Below are 27,694 nucleotides of genomic sequence, written 5' to 3' on the forward strand. Positions count from 1 at the left end.
CACAGGAAGCCAGGATTGAGTTTCGAGGCCACTGGCTACAGTGACAAGGAGGGCACTTCAGTTTTCAGAGGACGCTGTGAAGCACTTCTGTTAGGAGGTTCAACTGGTCAGGGGAGAAGGAGGCTCCCACAGCAGTGGACTCTGTGGGGAACGGAAAATTACCTGAGTCGGGGGTAGGGACAGGAAAGTTGGAGCAGTCTGGAAATCTCTCCAGATTTGTCCCAGAGTCCTTCCGATCTCTTCCTGGGTGGGTCTGCTCAGCCTCTATCCTCTATTCTCTTGACTTCTGTGTCTCTTTTTGAAACTTCACAGAGTGGAAAGCATGAGGTGCTGGGCTCTGCAAATCTTACACACAGATAAGGCTCTCTGTTGATCCCAAAGAGGCATTTAAAATACATAACCAGGAATCATAATTTTAGAGATGGTCGAGTTCTATTTTATGGATGGGAAGTTGAGGAGTAGAGGGGTGAAGTGGCTTGCCCAAGGTCATACACACTGCAAATTCTCATTTCATCCATCATACCAAGGTAGAGGGGAGTCCCCCAAATCCAGAACCAGAGACTCATCTTCCAGACATGATGGGTGGGTGACCCATTTTATTTGACTTTCGTGGGTCTTGCATCTTAAGAATCTTCTCTGGTCCAGAAGCATGGCTGAGACACAGCTCAGAATCAAGTCCCTGGCAGCCAGCAGCTCTAGCCAGAGCTGAGAATTCCCACAGACACCTGGAACTTCCTCAGAGCCCCACCCAGGGGAGGAGCTGTGAGAGGCCTCACCCAGCCGTCTGCCGGTCTGGTCCTGCAGCTTCTTCTTTCCCGCAGAGAGAGCCACTCCATCAGAGAGTGGTTGTGTGATCCCAGGGGTCAGGGCTGACGATGGGAAGAATCTCAGGGACCCGGAAGACTATGCCCTACTTGAAAGCCCAGCCTGAAGACCTAAAGGCCCTGTACTAACAGAGGAAGGAAACTGGTAAGGAAGCTGCTGGCCCCTCTCCGTGCATGGAGCGAGAAAAGGGCAGGCGAGCCAAATCTAAGCCTGGCAGGGACCCGGGGAAGGGGGCTGGGTCTGGAATTTGTGGAGCACCTCCTTTGCACAACGCCTCACCTTTGTCTTAAAAACTTTTCCTTTTATTAATATAGTGGAGGGAACTAAACTTCAGGGAGAAGTTAAACAATCTCAGAGAAAGCGCAGAATCAAGACTAGAGCATCTTTGGTCTGATCCTGGGGCCACAGGACTTCCTCTCTGTATTGCCGCCCAGGACACACACTGGACAAGTCCAGCTTCTGTGATTTCTCAAGGTGGGCCTGTGGTGATAATGTCTCTCCTCACCTCAGCCTAATTCAGGTGCCACCCCTGCTTTCCAACAAATGGTTCTGTCTATGCAGAAGGGACCGATGACAGGGGGGCCGTGCCCATGGAGGAAGGAGGCTCACATGACAAGTTTAAGTTCACAGTATCTGTGTGATGGCAGTTCTGGGAATGGGAGTGGAAACCAGCACGTACTGGAATTACTTCTGCTTCACGGGGTTGCAGAGAGTCGGACATGGCTTAGCAACTAAACAACAGCTGCTTCTCAGAGCCCACCTAGAAAAAGGGGGCATCAGTCACGTAGGTGACCCTGAAGTCCTGTGTCTGACACTGTCCTCCCTGAGGTGATGCCAACTTGAGTGCCCTCGGAGCGACACTCTGGTCAGCTCACACCCTGGGTGTGTTAGAAAGAGCCTGAGCTTTGGATTTCTGTAGTCACGTGGAGGCACCAAGGTCCCTGTGGAAGATGGAGAAGGTAGAGGAGGATGGAAGCAAGTGTTCGCTGAGTGCTTTCCACTCCCTTTTGTTAGATGAGAAAACCAGTGCTCTGAGAGGTTAAGCCACTCAGGGGTGCCTGAATCCAAAGTTCAGGCTCTACCAGTGGAAGCTGGGTCTTGGCAGAGGTCCCCTCAGAGGAGGGTGAGAGTGCATGGACTCCTCAGGAACGGGTATGCGTGCCTGAGTGCCATGCTCCCTACAGCTGCAGGAGGCTCGCGATTCCAGCCAGAGTCTTCGAGTCTTGTGGCTGCAAGACAACCCTTTGGGCACCACCCCCTGGAGGTTCAGTGCACAGCTCTGCCAAACGCCATTCCCAGAGTCTGTATCTCAGCTGGTGGCCCAAACCTCTATTCAGGCAGGCGGGTACGTGAACCGTCACCTAAGGGTTGGTGCCTCTGCCACACGGAACGAGGGCACCAGCCGCACTTGCCACTTAGGCCGTGCTGTGGATGCGGTACTCTATCCCAGAGATGGGTTTGGTGGAACCCAGTTCAGCTCCAGGACCTGAGGCCCAAATATGGCACATAAAAGAGGGGCTTGGAAGACCTGGGTTCAAATCACAGGCACTTAATGGCCATGCAACCTCAGTCAAAACCTTTCACTGACCTGAGAGTCAGCTCTCTAAATTAACACCTACTGGGTCAGTTGGTGAGGATTAAATGAGATTAATTACCAAGAGTGGCACCTTGCAGGCATTTAGAGGGCTTTCTCCTTTTCTCCTTTCTTCCCTTATAAAATGACACATTTTCAGCACTGTAACCAGAGCAAGCAGAGTGAGATGGGATCACACATCTAAGTCTAGCCTGGGTAAAGCTTCTCAGAGCATGGACTCTTTGGAGCAGATTCAAAGGCCCAGGGCCCAGACACTCTCTCTTCCTAACTTAGGGCTGACCACAGGAAGCACATGATTCACCTGGAGTCCTGGAGCTGAAGACTGGGTGTTTCTAACTGACTTGACTGAGGGTGGTACCTTATGAGAGAAGAAAGAGTTGAGATGTATCCCAGATGAGAACGGAGCTAACTCAGGCCAGACTAGAAAGAAGTTGCCAGAGGCCATGGGCTGCAGGGAGAGACTAAGTGCAGTAAGTAGCAGGGTGTCCATGGACGAGCCTCCACATCTGTCCGCACCATCTGGAGGGCCCCGGCCTCCTTCATTCACCTGGCAAGTGCACACACATCCTTCAAGGGCCCATGACCCTCTCTGTGACTTCCATCCCAGCGCTGTGCACCGTCCCCCGTGGAGCTGGCCACGCACTTCCTTTGTGTTCCTTTGAATCCCTTTACCTCGGCCCCTGCCACAGGGCAGTCTCCGGGAACTCCGGTCTCTTTCACTGCTCACACTCCTCTCTCCCCAGCAGACCGCAGCTCTTGGGGGGGCCTCACATGAGTCTGATTCATAGGAGGATCCCGTTAAGCCTTTGGAAAGTTGAATGAAGGGATAGAAGGCATGGGAGTGCTCCCTGGACCTTATTAAACATGACGCTGGGATTAAGAGGAAGGACAAGGGTCGGGGAGATGCACTAAAGGGGGAAAGTGTGATTACAAACATTGGTGGATCGATAATGGTGATTTTATGGCTGGTATTGTTGGCGCAGGAGCAGGAAAAGACTGAGGCAGGGAAATATGAAGGAGTGCAGATTTATAGGAGTTTACACATGCGCAGAGATGCTCATTACTGGCTTTGTAACAGTAGAAGATTCAGGAATAGCTTAGTAACCATATAGGACATGTGTTATATAAATGTTAGTGCACTAGTCTTATGAAATATCTTGTTGCCATCGCAAAGAATGAGCAGATCTATAGGAATGAGATGGAAAGTCCCACTGACATTGGGAAAGAGTATGTGCCATGGTACAGTGATTAAAAGTACTTGTAGGTCAAATACACTTCAACGTTTTTAAGAAATATGAAAGTGAAATAACCACACACACACACACGCACAAACCCATAAAATGCTAAAAAAAAAAAAAAAAAAAAGTGCCTGGCTCAGCTTGCCTAGATTCAGTTCTGTCCTTCACGTGCTATATAACCTTGGTATTTTCCTATCATCTCTAAGCCTCAGTTTCTTCATTTGTAAAATGACAATGGTTGTAACTACCTCAAAACGTTGTGAGGATTGAAGAGGTTCTTGGCATAGTACAAGCTTGCATTCAATATTTAATAAAGATTTGCTTCTATTATTTAGTGAAAATGTATGTAGCAAAAACTGTATGCCATCATTCCAGCTTTGCTTTCAAACCTTTTTCTTCATGTGAAGATGTACGTCTACATTAAAATATAGCGGATGTGTGGGTAAAGCAACCATTAACAATTGTTATCTTGGATGTATGAGACTAGAGAAGTGAGGAAAGGATTTACACTGTTTTTTTTTAAGAGTTAAGTTTTTCAGAACTTTCAAGTTCACAGCAAAACTGAGCTCCATACACACACACAGCCTCTTCCACCATCCACATCTCCCACCCTAGTGGTACGTGTGTCAAACTGATACACCTACTTCAACACATCACTGAGATTTTCACGTTTGACTGTATACATCTCTAGTTCATTTCCATTCCTAGAATACGCACGTGCTTGTTTTGTAAGTGATGTTAATTAATGGCTGATTTGCACCCTGAGCCCCAGCATGGCAAGACTCTAGAAAGTGACCTCTTCGCAGAACCTACCAAAGAGGTCAAATTTGGGACCTGAGCCTCACCTCTGCCCTGAGGACCTCCACTGCTGTCCCCAGAGTGACAGTTCACAGGCTCGCCCGCCTGGGTGCCTGCTCCTCCCAGAGACATCTGACAGCAGTCCCCAAACCGAGGAGGCCAGCCCCTAGGCCGTGCCTCCCCTGACATTCTGCAGGCACACGATGCTCACTCGCACCGGCTAAACAGCTTGAAAGCACCAGGGAGCAGGTCCGGGGGTGGAGAGCAGCCCGTGACTGGGTCTTGAGGCTGCCAGCCCTATCTGTGAAGCCTCCTCTGACATTCACCAGCACAGAGACATTTCTGGGAGCGCTGTATTCTCATTGCAATACGGGGAGAAACCTGCCCATCTCACAAGGCCGTTGTGAGCACAGATGAGGAGAATCTTTGGGAAAGTACCTAACATGTTCCTTGGCCTATGGAAGTCCTCGGGAAGTTCTCATTACCTGCTTAACAGGCCTGGACCCTTCTATATACAGCATGGTCAGAGGGGAGTATGTGGTTGGGATATCCTTCCTGGAAAATCAGGACAAGGACAGGGTGAGCACTATCCTGGGGCTCTCCACACATGCACCTCAGGACGCACCAGCTACACTTCTGCTCCAGAGAACCGCTCTCTAAACAAGTCCTCAGCCTTTATTTGAAATGTGATCCTCCAATGAAATTGAGTGAGTTGAAGTGATATGCCTGAATCTAGAGCCTGTCATACGGAGTGAATTAAGTCAGAGGAAAACAAATATCATATATTAACGCATCTATATGGGATCTAGAAGAATGGTACTGATGAAGCTATTTGCAGGGCAGGAATAGAGGCGCAGATGTAGAGGACAGACTTGTTGACACAGTGGTCGGGGAGGAGAGGGGATGAGCTGAGAGAGTGGCCCTGGCGTATATACACTAGCGTGTGGAAGGCAGAGAGCTGGTGGGAAGCTGCTGGGTGGCGCAGGGAGCTCAGTGTGGCGCTCTGTGACGACCTCAAGGGGTGGGGTGGGGGTGTGGTGGCAGGGAGACTCGGGAAGGAGGGGACATATGAATACGTGTGGCTGATTCATGATGTTGTACAGCAGAAACTGACACAACGCTGTGAAAGAATTATATTCCAGTTTTAAAAAGTGAAAAAGAAAAAGTGATCTTCCAAAATGAAGGCATTCCTGGGTGACATCAGGGAGGAGCTGCATGTGGGTGTGGGAAGAGGCTGCTCCCCACAGAGGCGGAGAAAATGCTGTGCCTGACCCTCCAGGAGGGAAAAGCTGGGCTGGGAGGAGGCGCGCTCCGGGGGCCGGCTGCTCCCACCTGCCCCGTCTGCTTCCCCAGGTGGCTTCTACTTCGGCCTCGCACTGCGCTTGCAGCTCCCCAACATGAGGCGCAGTCTCCACCTGGCCTTCGTGTGTCTGAGTCTCTTCTCTGCACGGTGAGCTCTGGCGCCCCTCAGTGGCCTCGGCCCGAACTGCTCTGTGTTTTGCACACGGTGAGGGGCGGGGGGGGGGGGCAGTCCTTTCTACTTACCAACGGCAAGACAAAACCTAGTGCCTTCACCCCGCTGACGCACCAGGACATACAGTTTCATGCCATTTTTTTTTTTTTTTTCCTATCTGGAGAAGTCAAGCTTCCAAAATGGTCAGAGATGGGTAAATCCCTTTTGTTTTGGGGGGAAGGTTTTGAGTGTTTCCAAATTACCACGACATTATGACACATGGCAAACGCATAACAAAGTGGGGTGGGATAGAGACACGTGTAATTCAGCAGCTGAAAGCTGGAGGGCTCTCTTTGGAAGAGTCGCTGACGGTATATGAGTGCAAGCACACGCGTGTGCGGGCTCACGTGCTCATCTGTGCCTGACTCTTTGCCACCCATGGACTGCATGCAGCCCTCCAGGCTCCTCTGTGCATGGAATTTTCCAGGCAAGAATGCTGGAGTGGACCAGGACATACAGTTTCAGAGGATCTTCCTGACCCGGGGATCAAACCTGTGTCTCCTGAGTCTTCTGCACTGGCAGACAGATTCTTTACCACCGAACCACCTGGAAGCCAGTAAAACCACACACATACACGCAAACACAAGCTCAAGCTTCAAGTTTGTATGTCTGCATGTTGGTCCACACATCAGCACACATGTGCACTGAAACCTGTTTTCTTCTGCAGGGTGTGCGTCCAGGGGAATCAGTTCAACACTGAGGTCAGCAGAAGCGACAAGCTGTCCCTGCCTGGCTTTGAGAATCTCACAGCAGGATATAACAAGTTTCTCAGGCCCAATTTTGGCGGTAGGTCTTTCTTTTTGCCCAGGACATCAATTCGAAAGGAACAGGACCAGAGATAATATGCAGACGAGGGTTTCAGGAGACTGTAGTTGACTGCTTTTTCTGATCTAACAGATTAGCAGCTGCCAATTATTTTTCATGCTGCTTGGGAGAAAGCACTTTCTCTGGTCTCTCCACCTGCAGGATACAGAAATCCTCCTCCCCAGGGAGGTTACTAGAGCTTCCTCACTACCCCACACCCACTGTCTGCCTTCTACCCACACTTCTGGTATCATTACTATGTCTCACCAGGACTGTTCCACCTGTTCTTCACCTTGGCCTCAGCCTGCCACCTCGAGACTAACCCTCTACTCTGCCATTCGGATGACCCACCTGGGCCCTTTGCTGCTCAGAATACTTCCTGCTCCCCAGTATCTCCAGCCTAGAGTCCAGAGCCCGTCGCGTGGCACATGCAGCACTTCCCAGCCCCACCTCTCTCTACCTGGCAACCTCATCTCCCCAGCATCTGCCCGCTACGCCCTTATACAAATGTGCCGCCAGACCTCCTTGGCCTCTCTGGTCTCCATGGTTTTTGCTCAGACTGTTCATCTGCCAATAAGAGCTTGTTCCAATCTGACTCCTGGTAAAATGCCAGTTTTCCTTCATGTCTCAGATCAAAGGCTTCCTCTTAGGAGCAGCCCACACAGATTCCTCCAGGCCTCATGCCCTTTCTTCACACTTTATCTTGAACATACATCTAAATCACAGCTGTTACCGGGTGATACTGTCACTGGCTTTATGTCCGTCTTGGCTCTAGGCTGAAATCCCTTGCAGAAATCCTGCTTTATTTACTTCACTAGCCCCAGTGGTATCTCAGTGCTCAACAGGTAGCAAGTTGTCAATTAATATATCTTGGAAAATGAAGCAAGGATGGAAAGAATGAGGCCACCACCTACCTCCTTCTCACAGGGTCTCAGCCTCTCTGTTTGTAAAATGCAAGAATGAACAATGTGGTTACTAATGTCTTGTTACCTTGAGTAGTAGAAAGAGCCTTGGCGTTGAATAAAGCTGAGTTTGGCTCCTGGCTCAACTGCTGGGCAAGCATCTTAGCTTTCTGTAGCTAGGGGGCATATCATCTACCTCACAGGGAGGATTGAATTAAGTGTTTAAATATATCATTAAGATGCCATCTATTTTAATCCCTTTGCCTTCCTGCTCCTCTCTTCGGTTGATATTAATAAAATTCTCAGGTCAGATTTGGATTAGTGGGTTAGTCCAGGTCCTCTGAGGAGCAGACGATGAGAGGGGATTATCCTTGCAAGATATTTATTGGGGCCATATCTATGACAAAATATGGGGCAGGAAAAGGAAGAAGCTGGAAAGTTGAAGGGAAGAAGGGAGGGAGGGAAGAAAGGCTTGTGGAGGTGCCTTAGACCACAGTGCAGTTCTAAGCATGTTTGGAAAGTCCACCATGGAGTCCTTGAGCGGAAGCTCCCATCACGGGAGTCTCCTATCTCTGTGCCTCCCAGGAGCAGGCCTGCCTTAGTATTCCTAACATGTTCAGGCCCCAGTGGGATGCAGACCATGGGAAGTGTGGCCTCTGAACAAGTGTGGTGAAAGGTTTCAGAGCGCAGCAGCTGGGGCCACCCACACTCCTTCAGATGGAGATCTGAGAGACCCAACCTCACAGCCACACATTTAGGATTTGAGGTCCTTAAGTTAAGGGACCTTGGGGGCTTCCACCTGCCCTGGTTTTCCCAGGACCAACTGAATGCTAATGATGAGCCTGGGAGTGTGCACATCTGGTTAGATTTGCTGAACAACGTCTCTGCCTCCCAAATGCCAAACAACTGGGCCAGAACACTGCCCTTCTTGTTGCTAGCTCGTGGGCCAACAGGATGCAGAGTCCCTGGGTGACATACCCATTCTGAGCCTGAGGTGGCCCTCAGGGACATGAGGCGCAGACCCACCTGGGGTGGAAATGGGGCAAGGGGTCCTCAGTCAAAAGGAAGGGAAGGCACACCTCCACCCCTTGTCATGAGCCTTTGGCACTCTGCCTCCTAACAGAACCTACATGTATGAGGCAGCCTCCAGGCCCGCGGAGGGGCTGTAGTTCTCTGGAGCAACGTCTGTCCACCCAGGTCTAGGACCCTGAGGCCCCTGAGTGACCAGACCTCCGTAGGGCTTTTCAGGGACTGAGCTTGGCGGCACGGGTCTGCAAGCCTCTGCCCAGGACCTGGCCTTGACCTGTTTCCTAGGAGAAAGCTGCCCTCTGGTGGCACTGCTCACTTTTCTAACTCACAGGGAAGAAAGAACAAACTCTGGTCCATAAAGCAGCCAACTGAGAAAAAGCCGGGACTAGACTACCTAGAAACAAACTAAACATACAAAACCCACAGTGAGCCTGAAGCGCTTGTACATCTTCGGCTCTCCATGTTCCTCGGGGGTGGCAACCAGTGCTGAGCCATGCCTGCTGTGTGCCAAGCTCTTACAACAGATCCCGTGACCTTCCCAACCCCACCCTGATGACCGACGTTAGCAGCTCTATTTTAAAGATGAGAAACTGTAGAACAGAGAGGTTTAGCAGTTTGTTCAAGGTCACACTGCTGTGATGTGGCCACGCTGACCCTAAGCTTCTCTTCTTGATGCAACACCTTGCTGCCATGAGGGGCAGAGAGCCACTTAGCACCTTAACTCCTTCAGCACCTTCCAGGGTCCGCCCTGAAAGATCTACCCCTTTCCCACCAAGTACTCAGTTAATCATTTTTAATCGCACTGGCTTTAAAACTCCAATTCCAAGTTCTTACCTATATCCTGCAGCTTGATTTCCTTCAATTAATAATTAAGCTGCTCTCTGATTCTTCCCAGTTTGATGTGGTGAAGCATTTTGAATTCTACCTCTCCTTTCCCTAGTTAACGTGTTGTCACAGTTCCCTGAAGTACCCCCAGGTATTATGCCAAGTAAACGCTTTCCACCTATTAACCTGGTGAGGAAAGTTGTTTCTTTTCCAGAATTAGCTAAGATCATGGAAGAGAGGGATAAGGGAAGTGAAATAATATTTACCGAGTGCATGGTATTGCATGATAGAAACCATGCTGGGGGCTTTGTACACATAATTATTTCTGAGCACCTTCTGTATGTCTAGCTAGGCAGCCACTTCGCATATATTCTGGCTCGTCACCACCCTGCAAAGAAGCTGCCACACATCTTCTCTCATTTAACCTTCTCCATGGCCCTCTGATGTCATTAGCATTATTCAAACCTGCGGGTGAGAAAGCTGCAGTTCTGAAAGGTCTGCTAACTTTCCAGATCAAAACTCACATCTTCCTGACTCCTGGGCTCTCGTTCCGCATCTCTAGTCTCAGGGAGAGTAAACATTCCTGGCCTGGCCACTGACAATGGTGGCTCCCACTCTTCTTCACTTCCTACTTCACTCGAGAGGTAAGACAGGCACCCTCAGAAGTCAGGCCCACCTGCCCAGACTCCAGGATTGAGGCCCAGCATCTGCACTCCAGACCAAATGGGGATGGTTCTGCAACTCTAAATAGTTTAAGGTTCCTGGAGAGCAAAGGAAGAGGAGAAGGATGTCACAGGTGAGTGGAAGCTCAACCATGAGTAGCCTTGAATGCCATCTGGTGGTAAATTTACTTGGTTGAGGGGGGGAAATATATTTGTGTACAAGTTCCCAAATCTCTATTACATTTCTAAATAAATGAGTCCCTCACAAGCACCATAGGAAAAAGTCCTCCAAGTAAGAAGTAGCAGATACCATTCCATTCCTTCAGATCAACACTAATGACTAGAGTGTGGTCTCGCCTCTGTGTGTTTAGCTAAGTGTACCTGTGTGCATTGCTTTTTCATACAAAAAGGAGGCACACCCTGTATAGTCATTTCTCCTGCAAGGGGGAGGATAGAAAATTAACCTTTTATTTATAAACTTCTAAATTGTTTAAAATTTTGCAATAGGTCACTGTTACTTTTTAAATTTTCTAATATATATATATTTCTCATGTGCGTGCTTGCCTAGTTGCTTCAATCGTGTCTGACTCTTCGAGACCTTATCTGACTCTTTGCAACCCCTTTGGACTGTAGCCCACCAGGCTCCCCTGTCGATGGGATTTTCCAGGCAAGAATACTGGAACGGGTTGCCTTTCCCCCTCTCCAGGGGATCTTCCTGACCCAGGGATCGAACCTGTGTCTCTTGCATCTCCTGCACTGCAGATTTGTTCCACTAGCACCACCAGGGAAGCCCATATACTTCTTCTATGTATATTATTAATTATTAATGTGTATAACTATATATTTCTTAGCTGTGCTAATGTTAGCAAATCGGTTTATATTTCTATGTAAGGCTTTCTGTTTTTTCTCCATTCTTAGGAGAACCTGTTCAGATAGCACTGACTCTGGACATTGCAAGTATTTCCAGTATTTCAGAGAGTAATATGGTACGTGTGCTTCCCTCGCCTTCCACCCATTGAGCCCCTTTCCTGTGTTTTATAAGGAAACCCGTTCTAGCTACGCAAAACAGAACAGAGACTTATTGGAATGGCGGGAACTGGAGACCTATCCCGAAACTCAAGACAGTGGAAGCTGCTTGTAAAACAACTCTTCTGAGTATCAGAGGGAAAGTGGATTCAAAGGCTAGGAGGGGGAAAATGAGGGAGTGGGTGTGCTGGGCGAGGGGTAAGAATGGGGGAAAATGAAAGGCAGGGAGGAAGCCTAAATATCACGTGGCTCCTCACAGAGCAGGAGACAAGCTGATGAAAGCCAACAGTCACATACCTTCTTCCAACCACCCTCTCACTTAAGAGAACATGTCTTAGACAGGGGGACGCTGCAGGCAGTTTGCCATGAGAGTCCGCTGTAGACTGCAGGTAAACTGGGCAACCTGAGCCCTTCGCACACCAAAGCCTTGAAAACCTTAGCGTGGCCTTTGTGATCAAGGGAAAGTAAGTCAAGGCCCTGAACACATCCGGTGCGGCTCCCTCTGGGCAGTGGGTGTTATCTGGAATAAATAAGGTGCTTTGTTCTCATGTTGCTGCAGGCCACCACCTCAAGGCAAGCTTCATTCACCCAGGTCTGCTGTGGCATGTGCTCTTGACCTCAGTGGAGGTGGGGAGGAAAGTAAGACATGACCCTTTTCCTTGCATTTTCTGAGCTTTCTCCTTCCGTCCACTTCCTCTCCCCGGCTGCCCTTCAGGACTACACAGCCACCATATACCTCAGACAGCGCTGGACAGACCAGAGGCTGGTGTTCGAAGGCAACAAGAGCTTCACTCTGGACGCACGCCTAGTGGAGTTCCTCTGGGTGCCAGACACTTACATCGTGGAGTCCAAGAAGTCCTTCCTCCACGAAGTCACTGTGGGGAACCGACTCATCCGCCTCTTCTCCAACGGCACAGTCCTGTATGCCCTCAGGTGACCGGGCGCCTGTGGCCTCAGGGTAGGGGGCAAAAGAGCAGGGAGGAGAGGCAAAGGATGCTCTGACCAGTCTTCAGGCAACCACCTCCCCTTCCCGTGGGCCTGCCTTCTTAGGTCCTTGTCCCCAGAGCAGAAGGGCCCTTTCTCAGTCCAGTTTGGCTCAACAAGTCTCTACTGAGAATGTGTGCTCCGTGCCAGGCCTGTGCTGGATGCTGAGGCCATGGGGCTGAATCAGATGTTGTCCTGACACAGACGCATAAGCAAAGGAAGTCAGGGCACTGGGGGCCCGCGGCGGGAGTGGGACAGTGGTTCGGGGTGATGTTAGAGGAGGTTTTCGCAGGACTCTAAGCTGAGTCTTAAAGAGTAAAAGGAAGTTAGCTAGGAAGAGGGAAGGGGAACAGCAAGCACAGACAGAGAGGTGATTCAAAAAACTTCCGTTTCCTGGGCGCAACGGGGCAGTTGGTGGCTACAGAACACATCTCTACTTAGGTGAGCTGTACTCGTACAGACAGAAAATCAAAGTACAGTCCTCCAAAGCCTCACCACCTGTAGTCATGGGCTCTGCTTTGCCCCTTCTTCAAATCCCCGAGGCCAAAACTTCCTTCCACCCTTCACAGCTTCATCAAGTTGTCGTTTGGCGGCAACAGGAAAGATGCCCCTAAGGTGCTCCCTGGGGCAGCCTGCAGGCAGAGGACTCACCACTGCCTCTGCCAGGGCTAAACAATGACTGCAAACCTAACCCTGCTGGAGGCCTTCAGTAGAAGGCTAGGGACCATGGACAGAGGAGCCTGGCGGGCTACAGTCCACGGGGTCGCAAAGAGTCGGACACGACTGAGCGACTTCACACACACACACACACACACACACACACACACACATGGACCAAATATTCCTGAAAGTGAAAATCGCTCAGTTGTGTCCAACCCCACGGACTATACAGTCTATGGAATTCTCCAGGCCAGAATACTGGAATGTGTAGCTTTTCCCTTCTCGAGGGGATCTTCCCAGCCCAGGGATCAAACTCAGGTCTCCCGCATTGCAGGCAGATTCTTTACCAGCTGAGCCACAAAGGTCAGCCTAAACCTCAATACCTCTTTCAAGAAGTCCAATAGACCTCTCCCTTGACCCTAACTCCAGTTAATACTAAGGTGCCCCTCCCTTGCATTCCCACAGCACGTGTGAGTGTGCTGTACAAGGATAACAAACAATGGATGATGGTTAATAGCCTGGCTCTAGAGTCAGACAGATTTAGGGCAAGTCCCTGCTCTCTGACCTTAGGCAAGTTATTGACTCAGAGCCCAGAAAAAACTGGATGCAGAAACATCTCAAAAAAGCCAATGAATGATTCTGTTTTGTGATATTGTTGCAAGTTTGTCTCTGAATTGCCAACATTCTAACTTTCTGCACTCTGGACTCTGGCTTTAACCAAGTCTCTCCGGTATTGCTTAGTGCAGAAAAACTCAGGACTGCTTTGAATGTAGGCACCAAGTCACACATTCACTCTAAGAGTCAAGGTGAAAGTTCTCTTGGAGTAGCCCTTAAGAGGGAGTGTATACTTTCTATAGCATCCTTATAACACTCTCTACAAATCCATTTTTCCTTTCTTAGAATCACAACAACTGTTGCATGTAACATGGACCTGTCTAAATACCCCATGGACACACAGACATGCAAGTTGCAACTAGAGAGCTGTGAGTATACGTCATGCGGGCCCCTTAGATGAGTTTCTGGGGTGACTTAGATCTGCGTATGTGTGAGGAGTATCCTATTCATAGTAGGCTTTCTCTCCTTAATGTTGATGACAATGGGTTCATCCCTTCTGGGTGTATGTCCAGAGAGATTTAGAGACTTTCAAAAATAAACCTTTCAACACTATGTCTTTGGGAGAGGACCACTGTGCATTGGCACCAAGTATTTCCACCTAAAACTAGGCAGGACAGCAAAGCAAACAGGAGCCAATAGGCCTAGGAAGAATTCTCAGGAACTACTAAGTCACGGAAGCCAGGAAGAGCACAGCAGAAGTAAGAAATGGCAGATATACAAAACAATCATTGACCTTTATTGCAAGACTGCTTTAAACTTCTAGAATAAATTATTTGATATACATAAAGCTTGATAGCATAGTGCCAGTAAGTGGACATCTCAACTGCGTCCTGGGGATTTGCTTATGATGAAGAATGAGCATTTACTCTGAGCTGATGGGTGTCAGATGAATTCCTGGCCCTGTGAGTGATCTTGCGGTTCCTTAGTAAACCACTCCAAAATACCCACCACGGGGAGGTGGCACCTGTGATACAAGTCCTAGGAAGAAAATGCCACAGACAGCAATTATTAAGGCGTCAAGGCATGGCTTGCACAAGGAAGAAAAAGTGTATTCAAGCTCTGGGAACCACTGGGTGCTTCTTGAGGACACTAGTGGCCAACATCCAAGAAACAGAACCATTATGAGACAGCAGCCATTTTTCAGAGGTAGACATTTAATTAAAGACTAGGGCAGGCAGATTAATTACCTTATTGACTAAATGCATGAAAAGACTTCTTGAAGCAATGCAGCTGTTTGGAGGCAGACAAGAAAAGAAAACTTGAGGTTAACAAAAAGAGAGTTCATTTCCAGCCCCATGTACAGAGAGCAATTGCCCTCCGCGGGTAGCAGTGCTCATCTCAAATCTCAGGAGTGAGATTCTCCTGGAAACTCCAGCACTCTGCTTACACAAATATTGTCCCCACTGAGCAGAGGAAGCTTTCACTGAATCTGGGTTCAGAAACCTCACCAAGGGCTTTTTCCTGAATGATACCCCTAGAAAATAATTGATACCATGCCACAAGTGCCCATATCCACTCAGGGAAAGAGCAATGAGAACGTAATGATTGTGAGCATTTACCAGTCACTTTGCCCACAAAGGTCCATATAGTCACAGCTATGGTTTTTCCAGTAGTCATGTACAGATGTGAGAGTTGGACTATAAAAAGGCTGAGTGCTGAAAAATTGATGCTTTCAAATTGCGGTGTTGGAGAAGACTCTTAAGAGTCCCTTGGACATCAAGGAAATCAAACCAGTCAATCCTAAAGGAAATCAGCCCTGAATATTCGTCAGAAGGACTGATACTGAAGCTGAAGCTTCAATATTTTGGCCACCTGATGTGACAAGCCGACCCCCTGGAAAAGACCCTGATGCTGGGGTGAGGGCAGGAGGAGAAGGGGCAACAGAGGATGAGATGGTTGGATGGCATCTCCAACTCAATGAACATGAGTTTGAGCAAACTCCAGGAGATGGTGGGCAGGGAAGCCTGGTGTGCTGCAGTCCATGGGGTCAGAAAGACTAGAACATAACTTAGTGACTGGACAACAACCCCACCATCAGTTATGAAAGCAAAGTACCTGAGTAGAGGCTTGTACAACTTACTTTTTTAGATACTTTTTCCCTTTGGGATGCCAGACAAAATGATACAAGCAGTACAAGTTGCTCTGACTTGTCTCCACCTTTCAGCTGTTATAAATGACAGTGCTGTGAACATTTCTGTACAAGTCCTTTTATGGACATGATTTGATTTCTCTTGGATAGTTACTTAGGACTAAAATGCCGGGTCAAATTTATGTTTAATTTTTCAAGAAACTGTCAAACCGTTTTCCAAAGTGGTTGTACCATTTTACATTTCCACCAGCAACATTCAACTTCTCCACACTCTCACCATCTATTATTGTCTATCTTTTTAATTACAGCCATTCTAGTGGATGTGAAGTGGTATCTTACTGTGGTTTTGATTTGTGTTTCCCTTATGACTAATGATTTTGAGAATCTTTTTATGTGCTTATTAACCACTCATCTATCTTCTCAAAGATATCATCTGAGGATTAAATGAGATGATAATGTTGTAAAGCACTTAGAAAGGTAATTGCTTACTAAGTGATAGATATTATCATCATCATCCATGGGCTTTGGTATTAAACTTTCTTGAGGTCCAATACTGGTTTGTTTCTCATTTGCTTTGCTATCCTGAGAAAGTTATCCAGTCTCTCTGAATCTGATAATTCTCATGTATAAAAGGGGCAAAACATTACAGTTCCTCAATTCTAAGGCACAGCATTTATCGAATAGTAACACTGCAGAAAAAAAAAGCTCTAAGCTCTACTTAATATATAACAACTGTGAGATCCATTTCAATTTCATAAAATGTAAAAAAAAAAGCTTTAAATAATGAAGAAATATATAGCTCTACTTTGCAAGCTTGTGAGAATCTTAGAGACATGTTATGTAAAGGACTTAATGTAAATGTTTAATAAAAGTTAGCTATTATTACTATCACCAACTATATTAGTAAAACTGCTTTGAGGTTTATCAAATACTTATGCTTGCAGACATCAATAAAGTAGATGACTGAAAGTTTTGAGGGGTTCTTTTTTTGTTATATTATGCCAATAGGAAAATATGAATAGACCAAAGGTCCCTGAGAATCCCCTCCAAAATGTTAGACTGTCCTGAAAGGCAATAGCTACTATAGATCTTTGTGAGTTCACAGACATGTGTTCAAAAAATATCATCTGAATAATGATCAAGGCCATTTCTAGTTACTTACCATCTGCTAGGTGTATAGAATGCTTAGCACAGAACTGGCTCTCACTGACGGTGGTAAGCCCTAGCAGGCCGTCTCATTCTGGGCACACACTGTAATCACACTCGAGAAATCACGCCAGGTTTTGCATATGGGATCATCCTTGGACTTGCACCATCAGGACCGAGCTTCTGTCGTCTCTGCCTCAGTGTTTTCCAGACCAGTTCAGTCTGCCACCTTCTTGCACTGATCAGGGTACCCTTTCACTCGGCAGGGGGCTACGATGGGAATGACGTAGAGTTCAGCTGGCTGAGAGGGAACGACTCTGTGCGGGGATTGGAGAACCTGCGACTTGCTCAGTACACCATACAACAATATTTCACCTCAGTTACCAGGTCACAGCAAGAAACAGGTAACTCATAGGACAGTTTGCACAAGAGCAATATAGCCTAGTTGTATTCTGAGTCCAAAATATCACCTCTTTTTCACTTGGCCCCTTCTGGGCCCAAGAACCCTCTGTGATAGGCCAAGCATTTTGGCTTGGCACTTTTGCCTGCTTTACACCCACTACTGAGACGGTCCCCCAGGGGCTCGCAGTCTAGTGAAGCAGGTATCCTGGAAACCAGCGGTGATGCTGCAGGAATACTGTGACAGAGAAGGGCACAAGAAGAGGCTCATGGTTGGGGGCATCAGCACTCCCGTATACAACCACAATTTCTTTCACTGAAACTATAATGGCAGTTCATTATTAACTATGTTTTGGTGAACAATGGATGGTTTAAGGCAAATACAGTTAAGTTAAACTTCCCACAGGGAATGCCAGTTGAGGAGGGTTGATCTCTTATCCCTTGTTCATTCTATCAGGAAATTATACACGACTGGTCTTGCAATTTGAGCTTCAGAGGAATGTCCTGTATTTCATTTTGGAAACCTACGTTCCTTCCACTTTCCTGGTGGTGTTATCCTGGGTCTCGTTTTGGATCTCCCTTGATTCAGTTCCTGCAAGAACGTGCATTGGTAAGTAGTTCCAATGGGAGATTTCTAAGAACTGGGTTATTAGGTCTTATTTTTTTTTAACCTTCTGCCATTCTTTTATTTGATATTCGCAGGATAGTTCTAGGAGCTGGTTTCTTGAGAGAGAGAAAGAGAGACCACATTAGGAATAGTGTATTTTTAAACTTTGTTTCACAGTGACAGATAAGGAAGAATGGTTATTTTGTTTACTGAACGCCTCCCTCCAGTGAGAAGACGGAAATATTTAGAAAGTCATATCACTCATACCTGAACAAAAGGGCAAATCAACTCTTTCCCAGAAGCCCACAGACTTTTCAGAATGAGCTCTGTCCCGTTTCTGAGTCCTGTCCCCATGTTGCCAGCTCTTGAATGGAGACAGTTTGCCAGGTGGTGAAGGCAGCTGCACCGACCGCTGTTGTGGGTACATTGCTCACTTTTTCCCTAGGAGTGACCACTGTATTGTCAATGACCACACTGATGATTGGGTCCCGTACTTCTCTCCCGAACACCAACTGCTTCATAAAGGCCATCGATGTGTACCTGGGAATATGCTTTAGCTTCGTGTTTGGGGCCCTCCTGGAATATGCAGTTGCCCACTACAGCTCCTTACAGCAGATGGCAGCCAAAGATCGGGTAAGAATTTGAGGGCTCTATGTAATTCATCACCTGTGCCATATACTGGTCTGTCGAGACCAGGACCTGGTTCCTGACCCCCAGGGATTCACTTTGCACCAGTGATTCTCATCCTTGTTCCATGAGGGGAATCTGACAGTCAGGACACCTTTTTAAAAAGACTACTCTTTTTGCCAATGAGATATTAATATGCTTAATTTTCTAGCAGAAAATAACTGTGTTATCTGTATGCAACATAAAATCCCAACCACGAGAACAAGCCTCCATGAAAAACCTAGGATCAAACCAAACATGACCAGCTGCTTATAAGTTCCAGATTAATATGTATTTACTATTTATTCTTTTGTTGCCTTTTTGTTTTCTCAAATTATACAAGTAATGGTTTCCAGAAAAATGTATGGAAAAATTAAACTGGCAAATTTCATGATTAGCATATTTTTCTGCTAACAGGGAGGGACTCATTATCTGGCTTAGCAGTGAAACACCATGGCTCATCGCTCAGAATAATAATAATAATGACTATTATCAATTGAGCATGTATGGGCCAGACACAGTCACAAGCTCTTTGCAAATATTATGTCATTTAAAATGCTCGTGGTCATGTGCTCAGTCATGTTCGAGTCTTTGTGGCCCCATGGACTGTAGCCCCCAGGCTCCTCTGCCCGTGGGGTTCTCTAGACGAGGACACTGGCGTGGGGTGCCATTTTCTACTCCAGGGGCTCTTCCCAACCCAGGGGTCGAGCCCACATCTCCCGCATTGGCAGGCGGATTCTTTCCCATCTGTAGAGACCTGTTAAAAATGCTCATAACAACTCAGTGAGGCTACCCCTATGTTTACAGTTGTGGGTTCTGAGTATGGGAAGACAAGTAATTTATGCAAGAGGACAAAGACAGGAAAAGGCAGAGCTGAGATTCGAACCTAAATCTGCTTGCCTCCAAAGTCTGACACATCTGTTATTCCCACTTGCAGTGGGCAATGGACCATGCCCTTAACTATTATTCTCTGCAGGCTCATGGAACCGTGGGATTTTTTGGAAGCCCAGTTTGATAGACATGGGCATACTAAAGCTCCTGCTAAAAAAAAAAAAAAAAAGATAGGGATCCAGTGCAGAAGAGCTGCCCACCTTTAGCAAAGGGCCAGGACTGTACAAGGTTTAATGGGGAGAAAAGGAGGATTCAGAATAGCCCAGAGATCCAGCTGACTTTTCTCTTGTGCTCGACTATCATAAACAATGTTTCACACAGTCATATTACTCAAGTACTAAAGGCAAATGATCATATGTGCCAGCCGAAGAATATGTATTTCATTTATTTCACTCCCTGTAGGCTTTCTTTTTTTTTTTAAGTTAATCTATTTTTTTAATTAAATTTATTTTTTAAATTGAAGTAGAGTTGATTTACAATGTTATATGAGTTTCAGGTGTACAGTATAATGATTATTTTTCTACATAATACTCTGTTAAAAGTTATGACAAAATAATGGCCACTATTGCCTGTTCTACACAATTTGCCCTTGCTGCTTATGTATTTTATTCATAGTAGTTGAAATCATTCAGCCCCACACCCCTGTCTTGCCCCTTCTCCTCTCTCTTTCCCCTCTCATCATCGCCAGTTTGCTTCTGTATCTGCGAGTCTGTTTCTCTTTTGCTGGCTGTTTTCATTTGTTTTATTTTTTTTATTTCACATATAAGTGATGTCACACAGTCTGTCTCTCTGGCTTATCTCACTGAGCATAAATTCTCTAGTTCCGTCCACATTACTGCGAATGACAAAATTTCATTCCTATTTATGGTTGGCTAGTATTTCATTATATATATATACATATATATGTATCTCACATATTCTTTATCCATTGGTCAGTTGAGGTTGGATTGCTTGGATTGCTTGGATTGCTTCCATATCTTGGCTATTGTAAGCGGTGCATCTCTGAACATTGGAGTGCATGTATCTTTTTGAACTAGTATTTTTATCTGGATATATACCCAGGAGTGCAATTGCTAGATCTTATGGTAATTCTATTTTCAGTGTTTTGATGAACCTCCATATTGTCTTCCATAGTGACTGCACCAACTTACATTCCCAACAGTGTACAAGGATCTCCTTTTCTCCATGTCCAAACCAATATTCATTTGTAGACTCTTTGATGGTAGCGGTTCTGACAGATGCAAGGTGATATCTTATTGTTGTTTTGATCTTCATTTTTCTAGTAATTAGATATGTCAAGTATCATTTGCCTCTTAGTCATTCTGTATGTCTTCTTTGGAAAAAAGTCTCTTCAGGTCCTCTGACCATTATTTTGATAGGGCTGTGTTTTTTTATATTCAGCTATATGACCTGTTTATGTATTTTGGATATTAACCTCTTGCTGTTCATGTCATTTGCAAATATTATGTCCCATTCAGTAAGCTGTCACTTCATTTTATTAATGGTTTCCTTAGCTGTGCAAAACTTTTAAGTTTAATTAGGCCCCATTTGTTTAATTTTTGCTTTTGTTTCTTTTTGTCTTGTGAGACTGATCCAAAAAAATATCGCTATGATTTATGTCAGAGTATTTTCCCTATGTTCTCTTCTAGGGGTCTTAGGGTTTCAGGTCTTACATTTAGATCTTTAATCCATTTTGAGTTTATTTTTGTATAAAATTAAATTTTATACAATATTTAAAATTTAATTTAATTTTAAATTTTAAGTTAAATAAAAGTTTTCAGCAGTGCTTACTGAAGTAACTCTCTTCTCCATTATATGTTCTCAGCTCCTTTGTCATAGATTAACTGACTATGAAGTGGATTTATTCTTGGGCTCTCTACTCTGTTCTGCTGAGACGTATGTCTGTTTTGTGCCAGTACCATGCTGTTTTGATTACTGTATGTTTCCATCTTTGTTTTGTGTTACAGACTGTTTGATGTTGGTTTTGTTTGATATGAGTATTGCTACCCTGACTTTTTATCATTTCTGTCTGCATGAAATATCTTCTTCATCCCCTCACTTTCAGTCTTTGTGTGCATTTAACTTTTTTGTAGGCAGCATACAGGTGGGTCTTGTTTTTTAATTCTATCACTCACCCGTCTTTTGTCTATTAGCATTTAGTCTATTAACATTTAAAGTAACTATTCCCTCCATCCGGGCTTCCACATAACGTTGAGCAGAGTTCCCTGTGCTCTACAGTAGACTTTTGGTGGTTATCCGTTTTAAATATAGCAGTGCGTCTAGGAGGGAGCTCAATGAATTGGGAAGAATGGATACATGTATATGTATGGCTGAGTCCCTTTACTGTACCCAAAACTATCACAACATTGTTAATTGGCTATACTCCAATACAGAATAAAAAGTTTAATAAAAAATAAAATAACTACTAACAGTTATGTACCTACTGCCATGTTCTTACTCATTTTCTAGTTGTTTTTTGTCTTTTTTTTTGGTTTTCTCAGTTCATTTCCTTTTTTTGTTTCTTCTCTTATGGTTGATGATTTTCTTTAACAACATTCTTACATTCCTTTCTTTTTCGTTTCTGTGTATCTGTTCTAGGTTTTGACTTGTGGTATCTACTTGTTTTAAACTGGTAGTAATTTAAGCTCAAGCACATTGTAAAGGAGCTACATTTTTTACTCCCTTCTCCTGCTGCTGCTGCTGCTGCTGCTGCTGCTGCTGCTGTTGCTGCTGCTAAGTCGCTTCAGTCATGTCCGACTCTGTGCGACCCCACAGACGGCAGCCCACTAGGCTCCTCTGTCCCTGGGATTCTCCAGGCAAGAACACTGCAGTGGGTTGCCATTTCCTTCTCCAATGCGTGAAAGTGAAAAGCGAAAGTGAATTCGCTCATTCGTGCCCGACTCTTAGCGACCTCATGGACTCCTACACTTTGTGTTTTTGATGTCATATTTTACATCTCATGTGTCCTTCAACTGGCTTTTGCAGTTATAGTTGTTTTTATAATTTTTTTGTCTTTCAATCTTCACACTGGCTTAATTAAGTGATTGAGCCTCAGTTCTTACTGTACTGTTTGCCTTTCCTAGTAAAGGGATTAGGATTATCCCTTTCCTATAGATTCTTTCTTCTTTTCCACTTAGAGAAAATCCTATAACATTTCTTCTAGAGTAAGTCTACTATTGATGAATTGTCTTAGTTTTCCCTTGTCTGAGAAGTTCTTTATCTCTTCTTCAATTCTAGATGATAATCTAGGATAACCTGGGTTGCAGGTCTTACCCTTTAGAGCATTGAATGTCACACTCTTCTGGCCTGCAAAGTTTCTGCAGAAAAATCAGATTTATGTGGGATCCCTTGTACATGATTCTGTATTTTTCTCTTGTTGCCTTTAGAATTCTCTCTTTATCGTTAACACTTGGCATTTTGATTATGTTTTGGTATGGATTTGTTTGAGTTCATCTTGCTTGGGACCCTCCGTGTTTCCTGTAGCTGGATATGTGGTCCTTGTTTGGGTTTGGGAAGTTTTGGTCACAGTTTCATCACATACATTTTCTATCCTCTTCCCTTTCTGGGAGCCCGATAATGTGAACGCCGATACACTTGGTATGATCCCAGAACTGCTCTCATTTTTAAAATCTGTTTTCCTTTCTGCTGCTCTGCTAGGTGGTTTCTACTCTGCCTTCTAGGCCACTTATCTGTTCTTCTGTGCCGTTTAGTCGGCTTCATTCCTTCCAGTGTGTTTTCCTTCAGGATTAAATTCTTCATTTCTTTTCTTTTGGCCACACTGTGCAGTTTGTGGGATCTTATTCCCTGACCAGGAGTTGAACTCAGGCTCTCGACAGTGAAAGTGTGGAGTCCTCACCACTGGACATCAGGGAATTCCTAAGATTGGGTCTTTTTAAAAATATTTTTTAGTTCCTTGTTAAAATTCTCACCATGTTCATCTATTCTTTTCCCTAACTCAGTTAGCATTATTAATAATAATGTTTTGAGTTCTTTATCAGATATGGTTTATTTCTGTTTCATTATTTATTTTTTCAGGGGATTTCTTTTGCTCTTTCAACTGAGATCCGTTCCTTTGACTTTTCATTCTGCTTAAATGTCTCTGCCCCTGCAAGTTCAGGTGAGACAGCTGCCGACTGCGGTCTTGCATAGGCCTTATGTGGATATGCCCCTGCACAGAGTGCTTTTGCCGGGAAAGCTGAGCTTGGGGTGGAAGCTGGCCGTGTCCTTTCTCAGCACGTGCCGGCAGCTGTCCCCTTGGTGGAAGGTGGGACTGCAGAGCGCCCAGAGCTAGAGCCCGGTGTGAGGTGTGGCTTCCTTCTGCCCGGTGACCCTCCTCACCCTATTAGGGTGGGCTCTGATCCCAAGCTGCTGGAGCAGAAGCCCTGAGGATTGGGCCCATGCTGGCTCTATCCCTTTTATTTTTTTTTCTTTTTTAAATTTTAAAATCTTTAATTCTTACATGCATTCTCAAACATGAACCCCCCTCCCACCTCCCTCCCCATAACATCTTTCTGGGTCATCCCCATGCACCAGCCCCAAGCATGCTGCATCCTGCGTCAAACACAGACTGGCGATTCAATTCACATGATTCTATCCCTTTTAAATGTATGCTTTTCCCTCTCCCAGCCCCAGGGAGGTGCTGAAGGAAGGGAGGCCTATAGGCTGGGCAGGCTGCAGTGAGAGGTCCGCGTTCTCTCTGATGTGCAATCTGGGCGGTGCCAGCAACTGTTGCCCTTGCTCTGCTCGGGTGCAACCTCGGGTCCAGGTCCCCTTTCCCTTTGAGGCTGATCACTCCTCCAGCCTCTGCCCCCCGAGCCCTGCTGGACAAGCGAGGGCAAGCGAGGGCAAGCGAGGACCTGGGTAGACTCTCTGTTTGGATTGGGGGTAGTGAGCTACGGTGTACCAGCCATCGTCAGAGGCCTGGGCTGCTTCTGACGTGCTGCTGGAGAAGAATCAACAACAGCGGCCACCACCCCACCCAGGCTCTGCCCTGGGCTCAAGCTGCCTCTGCGTTCCACAACTGAGCTTTCTTTCCAGTCCACGTGCCATGCTGTTCCAGCTCTGGTGGAGAATGGCAACTCCATGGGGTTGCAAGAACCATCATTATTTCTATTTGTGTGGCAAAAACCTTAAGACACTGCTGATATCTATTAACTTCCATAATCAGTTACTCCCTTCTCCCTGGAATAGAATGAAACCGTCAAACACCTACTAAATGCTTTACATAATTTATACCACTTAATCTTCCCATCACTCTCAAGAGGTAGGTATTAATGTCATCAACATTTTGCAGGCAAGGAAATTGAGTTCTAAAGGAATTGGGGTGACTAAAATGTCACAATAGTGAAAGACAGAATGGGATCTGAACCCCGGTCAGTTATCTTCAAAGCCTGAGCAATTAACATTTAGCACCCTAGAGAAAGAAATGGCAACCCACTCCAGTATTCTTGACTGGGAAATTCTGTGGACAAAGGAGTCTGGTGGGGTACAGTCCTTGGGGTCACAGAGTTGGACGCAACTGAGCACACACATGCACACACACACACTCGGCTCTGCACATCTAAAATGGGCAGTGGTTATTCTCCCCATTATACGAGCTGATGACTTAAAGACAGGTGCCTATAAGCAGGATATCAGACTGCCAAGTCTTGCTTACCAGCCAGTATATAAGGCGCTTAGTACTGCTCTCTCCTCAACCTAATTATTCAATATTAAGACCTCTAAGTATATGAATTGTTGTTGCTTAGTCACTCAGTCATGCCTGATTCTTTGCGACCACATGGACTATAGCCCTCCAGGTTACTCTGTGCATGGGATTTCCCAGGCAAGAATACTGGAATGGGTTGCCATTTCCATCTCTAGGAGACCTTCCTGACCCAGGGATCGAACCCACCTCTCCTGCATCGGCAGGTGTAATCTTTACCATTAAGCCATCAGGCTTTTGCTAAGTCATCTGTCAAACTAACCACCGTGTTTATGAACTAGGGGAAAGCAAAGGAAGTGGAAGAAGTCAATATTACTAACATCATCAACAGCTCCATCTCCAGCTTTAAACGGAAGATCAGTTTTGCCAGCATTGAAATTTCCGGAGATAACGTTGACTACAGCGACTTGACAATGAAAACCAGTGACAAGTTCAAGTTTGTCTTCCGAGATAAGCTGGGCAGGATTGTTGATTATTTCACAATTCAAAACCCTAGTAATGTTGATCGATATTCCAAACTACTATTTCCTTTGATTTTTATGCTAGCCAATGTATTTTACTGGGCATACTATATGTATTTTTGAGAAGATGTTGAACTGTTTGCAAGCCAAAGATCATCAGTAAAGCAACATACTAAGGTAAATGATATTCTAAGCCAAGTGTGCACCCTAAACTACTGGTGCCACAAGTGACTAAAATAACATTTGAGCGTTTCTCCTCAAAGAATGGCTCACCCAACCATTATTTAAGCTGTGTAGAAGTCCTAGCACTATGTCTTTTAATAGAAGTATCCACCCATTTATTTTTTATTTTTATGAAAGACATCCCTATGGAGCCCAAGATTACAAGCGTACTCAGGACTGACTGCCCAGTGGCTCCCTGGTCTTCATTTAACTCACACAAAAAAGGAAAAGGAAGCTATTACATGTATTGAGTCAAGTGGCAGAGGCTGGTTTTAAATTAATCACACATGCTATTTACTAAATCTCTACGGTGCTTAAAAAAATACATTGTTGCTTAGTTGGGGAGTAACATTTTCTAGTTTTTGGTTTTGATTAAAATTAAATCTGGGCTTAAGTAAATTAACTGAAAGTCAGTGCAGTAAATACCAAGATGAGTTGTTAATATAGTATCTATTGCCACAGCAGAACTATCCGCATATTCCAATAAGTCCTATCATTGAAAATCAAATATAAGTGAAGAAAAATTTAGTGGACCAATAATCTCAAACATAAATCTCTTCTTTTATAAGATACAATGGATTCCCCAAACTGGGAGAGCTCCTGGGCTTCATTCCCCCATTTGACATGTCTTATCATTTTACTATTATATGCAAGCCTGTCCTAAACAATGCTGAAGCCGTTTCCCCACATCATGGGAAAAACGGAAGAACTTTTAAAATACTTATTCTAAGAGTCTTTATACAGACTATTGTCATGAAGCCTTGCAGAATCAAGTCCAATTCTATCTGCTGCTTCGACGCTGAGCAACAATTTGGCAGCAGCGGATCCCCTGCATCCTTCCATGAGGAGCTTTTATCCCTATGCTCTAATGACAAGGAAGGATGCTTATTATAATAGATGATGAGCTGCATCACTCAGAAACAAGTGGCTTATCACAAGTGGCTTGCTCAGACACCTGATCTTTCTAGCTGGACTACTTTGAGTGGCTTATCCTGCCTCAGTAGGAGAATTCTGATCCTAGGTCCAGAGCTTTCTAAGTCAGTAGCTTGTTACAGAGCAAGGTGCTGCAGGTGAGCTATCTTTTCCAAGCCCAGCCACTCTCACCCTAACCAAAGAAGCATCTTAGGTGCATCCCTGCCTCCTGGCCTAGCTCAGCCGACAGTACCATAAATGGTAATTTGTGGGTGTGCCGTGATAAAGGCCCAATCTTTTAAAAGAATCTTGCCATCTTTAATTCTTTAGCTTCCTTTTCTAATAAATGTATCCTTTTACTTTTCCTTTCAGAAATAAACTGTGGCTTTGGAAGACCATCTCTCTCCTATCCCTGTACCATAGGCTCTCATTCTTTCCCCCTTTATGATACTGCTAACAATTCAATTTCTATGGGTTTGATCAACTGAGCTTTTTAAACGAAATGTTTCTGATGGGAATGGAAGAATTAAAGAGGTGGATGCCACTGTATGGGTCAATAATATTTGTGATTCTTTTTAATAAAGATTGAAAGGAAATATCTGTTTTGAAACTCTAGTCAAGCATTAATTTTTGAAAAAGGTATAAAGATGTGAAACTGAAATAAATATATCATGTTAGCTACATACCAAGTCAAGTGGTCATCTATAGAATATGTTTAAAATCCCATTTGGAAAAGTTGTTCATCATAACACAAACTCAGTGGACTCACACTCTTCCATCCTCATATTCCCTTCACCCTAAACCATACACATATATATTCACACACGCACACACACACATACACACACACACACCCCTCTACTATTTCCTACTGAGGAAGGTAAACACTCATGAAATAGTGTCATTCTTTGACACTGTTTAACTTGCTTTGCAGTTAAACAGCTAGGCCTGGTGGTATTGAAAGACCTACTTCTCAAAAAATGTCCTCAATTCCCTTCCAAATCGTCTTCATTAATTTTAAATTCTCTTTTGTTTTTTTGTTGAATGATATTTTTATAGTTTGAGAATATACTTTGGGGAAAAAATTCTTGGATTTTCTGTGTCACAATGAAACTTATGTAG

At 45.3% G+C, this 27,694-nt stretch overlaps 1 protein-coding gene across 5 annotated transcripts; it reads left to right on the top strand.

Moving 5' to 3' along the window:
- The first annotated feature begins 819 nt into the window (after window positions 1-819).
- On the top strand, window positions 820-27,182 carry GABRP (gamma-aminobutyric acid type A receptor subunit pi). 5 transcript variants are annotated; one of them, XR_006056472.1, is made up of 11 exons: window positions 820-969; window positions 5,809-5,905; window positions 6,636-6,754; window positions 11,109-11,176; window positions 11,932-12,149; window positions 13,761-13,843; window positions 16,977-17,114; window positions 17,567-17,719; window positions 18,162-18,349; window positions 25,259-25,615; window positions 26,945-27,182. XR_006056472.1 is itself a non-coding variant. In XM_042233656.1 (10 exons), the coding sequence occupies exons 2-10, from the start codon at window positions 5,853-5,855 to the stop codon at window positions 25,559-25,561; spliced, it is 1,323 nt and encodes a 440-aa protein (XP_042089590.1). In that variant the 5' UTR covers window positions 820-969; window positions 5,809-5,852; the 3' UTR covers window positions 25,562-27,182. The 5 variants fall into 5 exon arrangements, 3 of the variants coding, with proteins under 3 accessions (XP_042089590.1, XP_042089592.1, XP_042089591.1); XR_009596702.1 differs by lacking the exon at window positions 18,162-18,349; XM_042233656.1 differs by having other exon boundaries at window positions 25,259-27,182.
- The last annotated feature ends 512 nt before the right edge of the window (window positions 27,183-27,694 follow it).

This window comes from Ovis aries, chromosome 16 (genome assembly GCF_016772045.2).
Source record: "Ovis aries strain OAR_USU_Benz2616 breed Rambouillet chromosome 16, ARS-UI_Ramb_v3.0, whole genome shotgun sequence".
Taxonomy (NCBI): Eukaryota; Metazoa; Chordata; class Mammalia; order Artiodactyla; family Bovidae; genus Ovis; species Ovis aries.

Excerpts from the sequence above, each read along its gene's own strand:
- GABRP (XM_042233656.1), top strand. The coding sequence starts at position 5,853 with ATGAGGCGCAGTCTCCACCTGGCCTTCGTGTGTCTGAGTCTCTTCTCT. Across the intron at positions 6,755-11,108 it reads TCTCAGGCCCAATTTTGGCG|GAGAACCTGTTCAGATAGCA; the intron begins GTAGGTCTTTCT and ends CTCCATTCTTAG. Across the intron at positions 18,350-25,258 it reads AGATGGCAGCCAAAGATCGG|GGGAAAGCAAAGGAAGTGGA; the intron begins GTAAGAATTTGA and ends TTTATGAACTAG.